We start from the raw sequence: 8,041 nt of genomic DNA, 5'->3' as shown, positions 1-8,041 counted from the left end.
AATAATAAAAGCTATTGAAAGGTGCCTTGGAATAACAATATTGGTCAATATCTCTTTTTTTTTTTTTTTAACAACAACACAATTCATGCTAACTGTATAACATATTATCACTCACATTTACTTCCTTAATTTATTACTCAATCATACGCAAGTAACTTAATTAATTAGCAATGATCTTTGCATAATTTGGATCATCTACTATTTTTTGATAGCAGAAAATATCAATTGAATGACTGAAGTAATCAATCGATCAATCAATCAATCAATACAATAAATGTATTTAAACGACAGAGAAAATGTTATACAAATTATTGAATTCAGCAATTATATATTTCTTTTCCTTTTTTTTTCTTTTTTAATTTATTTCATTTGGATGCGCGATAAAAATGCTTGATAAGAAATTTGCTTGAAAACAAATGCACCTCACAGAATGATAATTAATACCATTTTATTTATGCAAATTGCATGATAATATAAGCAAGAATAATTGCAAGCTAATATATTTTCATTTACAATTGAAGCAAATAATGCAATAGTAAAAATTAGTAACCGTATTTTTCAATTTATTTAAAAAATATTTCCTGCATTGTAAAGTTTTTTCGTTTTTTTTTTTCAATACGAAAATTTATCAAAGAATAAACACGAATGAAATAATCTGATTAATTGATTCATAATTAATTTAGCATTTAAAAATTAATTAATGAGAAATTAGCCTTCATTTATACTTATCACATATAATGAAAAATCAAAATAAATCACTTCTTATCATATTTCTTTTATGGTAATTTCATGATTGTTAATATTAGCTGCAAGTATTTGTAATCAAAAAATTAATCGAATTAATTAGAATGGAATTTTTCATTTCAAATTACAATTCTCTCTTTATTTTAATTTTAACAATTTCATTCATATCAGCTATCACACCTCAAATTAAACTAATCAATCAAATGTTAGAATTAGCAAAGAAGGATGATTTCATTGGGCATAAAATAACACTGAAAAATAGTAAAATTAATTTTAAAACTGATTTAAAAAAAAAGGAAAAGTGGATAGTTGCATAGGTAAAATATTGAAGTTATCGTTAAAACTTTGATTATTTTATATGCAATCAGCAATTATTCGTGAAATTTGAAGTGGAAAAAATAATTTTTGAATATTATCGAGGAAAACTTTCGGATTATTTGCATCTAAAAACGATACCAATCCATTTCATAATTGTTATTGTTTTTTTTTTTCGGTAATAATATTATCACTTGATTATGAAACGTTCGGTTCGGTATTTTCTGGTGTACGTGATTCAATGATAACAGCACTGATTGTTACAAATAGTTTTGAACGTTATAATAGTATCATTCATTATTTGCTTTACCACTCAATAAATTACAGTCTGTCGATATAAACTGCATTAGCTTCTGCTGATAACAACACAAGCATTTTCAGACCATACTATGGTGATAAGATATTAATCATAATGTAAAAAAAAAGAAGAAATGACAATATATTGTTAAATATTTTAACCGATAACCAAAAATAGAGCATGGGATATTGATAACAACTTGCTATGGTAATTTTACTAACACTGGCAATGATAACCAGCAAAAATAATGGTATAAACAATTGCTATACTGGCAATGATCTTTGGTTATAACGATTACTGATAATGTAATGATAATGATAAAAGCCTAAAATATATCTTGCTCAGAATAGTTTGTAATTTTTTAGTTAAGTGAAGGAAATTAATGAAATAATTTTGGGCAAAAATTTTGAAACTTCAAAATTTTTGATTCAAAAATAAAATAAATATTAATATTCCAATAGTTATAGCAAATAAAATACTCAATAGTTTTGAAATTTGTTTTTAATGTTTATGATAATAATAACTTTCTTACAACTCTCTTCAATATATCATTAAACGTTCAAAAAGATTACAATTCTCTTCTTATAATTACCTAATATTTACAAATTGATAACATCTGTTATCCGTAGTACTTTGCGAACCCGGTCATTATCATAGTCTCTTATCAAAGAAATGCGAACACTGCCCTCGAGGTTACTATCAACATCGATCCGGTAGACCACGATGTCACAAATGTCCTCACGGATATACGACACTAAATACCGGATCTCTTCATATTACCGAATGTGTTGGTTTGTGTTTGTTCTATTCTTTGAAAATGTTAAAGTTCATTTACATTTTTAATCCTATCAGTGTTATCATATGTTTGAATATTATCAATGATTACACGTAATGGTTTGCAGTAGAATGTTCTGCTGGTCATTTTCTAAATGAAATAACCGGTAAATGTGAACCATGTGGTTATTTGGCTTATCAACCAAATCCAGGCTCAAGAAATTGTTTACCCTGTCCACATAATACTGTTACTCTTAGCATCAATTCAACTTTAATTGATCAATGTATTGGTAAAGATTTTTTTTTTTCAATACTTGAAAGAAATGAGATACATATCAAATTAGCAATGATAAGCTGATAAGTTAATTATGATGAGTTAATTATCATATCCAATAGCGGAATATTTATTAGATTTGAAGCATTTTATTGGAAATTATTGAAATTTCAAAATTATTATAAAGTAAATTTTTTGCTAATTATAATCAATTATTTATTGGTTACAACTGAACATGCAATATTTTTGATCAGAAACTGATCTGTTTTTTTTTTTCTATTTCAGGAAATTGTCCAGCCGGAGAGGAACATTCATCTGATGGTAGCTGTGTACCGTGTCAGCGTGGATTTTTTAAGGAACCGAACGATGTTTTATGTCGACCCTGTGATCCGGCATATATTACAGAATCAGTTGGATCAGTAAGCGAGAAATCTTGCATATTACGTTAGTCTTAATTACTTAATTATTCATCAGATCGTTTGTTATCATTAATCAATCGTATTGAAAATTTGTTTCTCGCTGAAGCGGAATTTATATTATTGCTTTTGAAGGATTAATAACACGAAATTTTGATGGTACAATAAAACGGTAGCAAATAAAATTAAAAATATCGAATTATTAATGTGAAATTTCATTAAATCGAAATGGTCATTCTGGATTTCCACGCTTTGAATTGGTATTACAAATAGCATAGTATCAATGTTTCCGGAATTTGCTCAGTTTGATAATTTCAGCAAACTGTCAACAAGGATATTACTTAAATTGGCATTATAAGCAATGTATGAATTGTAGCTATGGTTATTATCAGGATGAAATTGGTTCTAATTCCTGTAAACGATGTCCATCCGGTACCACAACAAGGATTCTTGGTAATTATTTCGTATGTCATATTAGTGAAATCATTGTAAGTAATGTTAATATAAATAGAATATGGCAAACTTTAGAATTTACCAGTTTTTTTTCTTTTTTAATTTCAGGTGCTACATCCATAGAAACTTGTGTTTCAACGAATCAATGTGCAAGTGGTGAACACAGTTGTCATTGGTTGGCGGCATGTATCGATTTACCTGATAAAGAAAACAGACCAACATATAGCTGTCGATGTCAACCAGGTTTTGTCGGAAATGGTTTTACCTGTACCGGTTAGTTCAATGTCCAACAATTTAATCATAGCATAGGGTTGAAAAAGTAACGTCATTTATTGACTTAATGAGATGAACTAGGCCACTGGTCAAGAGCTACACTTAAATGATGTCCACTATAAGATCAAATGGTCAACCAAGGTTTGTTAGGGGATTGTTTTTTTGATTATGCTCATTTAAATTAGCAAATATGTTGGATAGACATAACAGTGTTACAATTATGTTAACCTATGTCAATGAAAATGTTAAATTATCGTGAATTTTTTTTTTTCTCATCGCACTGGAGCAAATTAACGATGAAGTTTTTTTGTACTGTTTGACACGGAAGTAAGAAGTTTGATAAAGGTTTATTGATGACAGTGATAGATTTTATTATTTGTAGACTATTAGCGGTTGGATTTCTTTCTGGCATAAAGGGGAAATTCAGGCTGTTAAGTAGTTGTTGAATTGGAGTTTGAAATAGGAAGACTTGTAGAACCAAACTGGTGACTTGTCACATACCGAATGAAGCTTATCATTAATCAGTAAAGGAAACTCCTTGTATAGTGCGTGTGGCTTACAAAACAAATACATTACATAAAATATTAATTGTCAAATAAAAGACTGCGATTAGTTTAACGGAAATCTCTAAACATATCAACCATCGGTTAACAGATCAGATAATATACCCATCAACAATATACCATTAATATTCATAAGTTGGATTATCAAACCAGCTGTAAATTAAAAATCAAAGATTACAAGGAGTTTGATTATCAAAGTAGCAATTCCTTTACCACAGTATTATGGGAATTGAATTAATGATTCATCACATGGGACGTTGGAAATTTAATTTAATTTGATTTTTTCTTTCCAATAAATCAATTATTGGAAAAATGTTCTAAATAAGAATATTTATGATACAAATTTGCAATACATATACTTTAAATGTTTCAACGTATTGTCAATTTTCTCATATTCTCCAATGGTTTTAATATAAATACAAAATAAATACAATTCTATTTCTAATAAGTCATTAATTAAAATTTTTTCTTTTTAATTTCAGATATTTGCTTAGATTTATGCTACAATAACGCGGAATGTATAAAAACATCACGTGGTGAACCGCGATGTATTTGTAAGCCTGGTTATCGAGGATTACGTTGTGAAATTAAAAAATAATTATATAATCATAAAGAATCAATAATTTATTCTAATTTCAAATTTACTTCTAATTTATTGTTTGTTTTTTTCTTTTTTCTTTTCTTGAAATTGGAATTGTTGGGAATAAAATAGATTAGTCATAATATGCTTATAATATAATTGTTTAAGGCATTTATTTAAATTTTTCAATGATTAAATAAGTGAATGATAAGCAAATTAAGCTATAATTAGAAATACAATTGATCAGTTATACTTTTATAAATTCTGTCAAAATTTGAAAAAATATTTTGTTAATTTCAATGATTAATCTGTTAGTATGCAGAAGAAAGGAAAAAAAGATATTTAAAAAAAACGACAAAAACAAAAATGACACGCTAATTTAGTCGTCATTATCCTGATAATGCATGCATTCCGGATAGATATATCAGAATCGAATATAATAACTCATATATCTTTATAATAACTCCCATATATTTTATTTGTATCGGATTGGAATAATTCATTAAATATTTGTTCACGTTTTCAATATAGCTGAAAATTTTCAAAAAATATCGAAAAGAAGCTAATGATTACACTGATACTGTATATTACTATCATATTTGTTAAATCATTTCATGTAATTATTACATTTTATGAATTCTTGTTAACCAGGTTTATTTCTTTGTTCGTATCGATGTTTTAAATAACCCAATAAGTTTTGAAGGAATAAATTTTGTTGAAATTAAGTATGTATGTACTAAAAGAAAAGCAATCATACTGTATCAGCATTCAGCACAATTAATATTTTGTCGCTTTTTTTTTCTGTTCAAAGAATTCAGATTAGAAAATATTCGAATTATGAAAGAAGGATAGTTAAATTATGGAACAGATTAATTAATTGATAATCATCAAACAATCATTTCATTTTACCAATGATTATTTTATTGCTAGTAACGAATTATGGTAATATTCAAGGAATAAAATTATTATTTTAAACTAAACTTTTTGATATTTTGCATATCAGACAACTTTTAAACTGCCTTTCCTCTGCTTTCATTGTGTTTTTTACTTTATCAAACTATTCAATTTGTAATAATATTATCAAGTTTTGCGCATATTATTATCATTGGGCGGAAAAATATCAAAATTAAGTAATGCAAGGAAAATTTCATCAAAACTTAGTTTTCATTCTTTTTAATACATCTGGGAAATTAAAAAAAAAATGAATTTTTCAAATTTCATTTAGTGTTCAAATAGTATTTAAAAATTTCGATTATTCCGAGAGAAGAATTAGATAATATCCTTTCGTTATCCATTTAAAGTAAAGCAAAACAAAACAGAAAAAAAAAAGAAAAAGGAAAAATAGGAAATCATATCAAAGCATGAAATATCAATCAAATGAAATAGCATCATTAAAATATTAAAACGAAAAGTCGGCAAAATACAATAATGAATATGTATTCAATAAAAGTGAACAGTTAAATTCTGCTTCATGAATATAAACTAACCGTTAAATTGAAGTACCACCAGGTGTGTAAAAGTTTTCGAGAGAATATCACCGTAACAAATAATTATTTACTATCCAATGTAGTGAAGTGATTGAAGTTTTTTTCTTTTTTTTGTCACTTAATATGACAAGTTTAATGAAAATCTTTCTAAATTTAAACATATCTTCTTGGATGTAATACTTTTCAATACTAAAAAAGAAAAAAAATCTTTCAAAATATTTTTAAATTTAATTTTTCATTCGTTTAAATGTTGAAATCAGTAAGTTCAATCAATAAAAATGGCACAAGAAACAATTGCTTTTATTAGCATTTAAAAAAAAAGGAAATTATTTCTGAAATTTGCCAAAAAAAATTGTTTACTCATAAAAAAAAAGAATCTATCCATGAGATCAAACACAAAGAAACCGGCATAAATAGCAATTTTTTTTTTTTAGCTAAAAATAGCATTGATTTAACAAAGTAAATTGTTGAAAAAAATTTTTGAAAAAAAAACGAAATTGTTACATTCTTTGTTTAAAAGTTTTTTTTTTTCATTCACCGTTGTTATGCAAAAGCAAATAATATTATTTGATGAAATAATTTATGCCTGACTAGTATTATTCAGCTTTGATATTGAATATTTGTCGTTGGTGGTTGACAGCTCACCCGTAGTGCCAAACTTTTTTGATAAAACTCTTCGGCTGGATCGGTACTAAATATGTTAATTGTTAATTTAAAATTTTGCAAAAAAAAAAGAGGAAATAATATTTTGATTTGAAATTTTTTTATTTGTCATCTAAGATTAACTTTTGAATAATTAATTGCCAAAAAAAGAAAAGAGGAAGAGAACGGAAAAATAAATTTACGTAGGCATTGGTGCGCCGAAAGTATGAGCACTTGGTACAGCTCCATAAGCAGAAGCTGCAGGATAGGTCATCGGATGAGCTACTGGATATGGCTGATACCTGAAATTATTACTATACATATGCTTGAATTTGCTAGACTAAAAAAAAAAAAAAGACGCTGATAAGATTCATTGATAATTAATTTCCTTATGCAAATTAATTGAAAGTACTGAATAAAATATCTTTGAAGTGAATTGTAATAATTTTGTAACTGAAAAAATAAATCAATTAAAAATTATTGGCTTAAAATTCTGTAAGTTTCATCTTAACTTTTAACTAATAATAACCAATTCCTTGTATATCAGTAAAAAGATAAAATGATTTAAGTGATATGAAATAGTTTAAATTATCGATTGATTTTAAAATTAACATTATGATCAATTTTTGTATTTTTGTTTTTTTTCCACCTAATATGTCAAATATTTTTAAAATTTTAAAAGTTTTCTTAACAGAAGTTTAAATCTTAAATGTATTATTATTATTATTATCTTTTTCTTCTATACCAGAAAGAGTCAGCAGCAGCTCGAGCAGACATAGCGGCAGTGGATGGATACATTGGCGTTCGCATAATTTGACCTGCGGCACTTTGTGATGGAAATACCGTCTGTGGTACCAAAGCTTTTGATAATTGTTTTTCTTGTTTACGATGCTTTGCACGCCTATTTTGAAACCAAACCTGATAATAATATAAAATATTTTTCGTTTCATTTCCATTTCAAAAAAATTCTTTTGCAATTATATAATTCTTTTTTTAAATAAAAATTTTTTTAATTTCAACTTTTTTCAGAATTATTTTATTATAAGTAATTAAATAAGTTTAATTATTCGTAGTACAATAAGTATGCATATGTGGGTGGTATATTATGAATTTCAATTCATTCTTCTTATTCTATCCGGTTATGATGAAAAAGTAGCATTAGATATAAGGTATATATATATATATATATATATATATATATATATATATATATATATATATA

General features: G+C 26.2%; 2 protein-coding genes across 2 annotated transcripts in view; one reads left to right on the top strand and one right to left on the bottom strand.

Annotated features, from left to right (window-relative positions):
* Window positions 1–1,561: 1,561 nt before the first annotated feature.
* On the top strand, window positions 1,562–4,708 carry LOAG_10723 (hypothetical protein; the record flags this gene model as incomplete). The annotated part of the gene is made up of 7 exons (XM_020448220.1): window positions 1,562–1,607; window positions 1,987–2,148; window positions 2,260–2,421; window positions 2,691–2,849; window positions 3,140–3,274; window positions 3,383–3,547; window positions 4,593–4,708. The coding sequence occupies 7 exons, from the start codon at window positions 1,562–1,564 to the stop codon at window positions 4,706–4,708; spliced, it is 945 nt and encodes a 314-aa protein (XP_020301616.1).
* A 2,310-nt stretch (window positions 4,709–7,018) lies between these two features.
* Window positions 7,019–8,041, bottom strand: part of LOAG_17870 (hypothetical protein) — a gene marked incomplete at both ends in the record, with an annotated part of 5,952 nt that continues 4,929 nt past the window's right edge. The window contains 2 exons of the mRNA XM_020450532.1: window positions 7,019–7,121; window positions 7,565–7,737. Of these exons, the coding sequence (XP_020305777.1) occupies window positions 7,019–7,121; window positions 7,565–7,737 (276 nt within the window). The remainder of the gene's footprint in view (window positions 7,122–7,564; window positions 7,738–8,041) is intronic.

Source organism: Loa loa (genome assembly GCF_000183805.2).
Source record: "Loa loa unplaced genomic scaffold supercont3.142, whole genome shotgun sequence".
Taxonomy (NCBI): domain Eukaryota; kingdom Metazoa; phylum Nematoda; class Chromadorea; order Rhabditida; family Onchocercidae; genus Loa; species Loa loa.
Note: the sequence above shows the minus strand (reverse complement) of the source record. Positions and strands in the feature narration are given on the sequence as shown.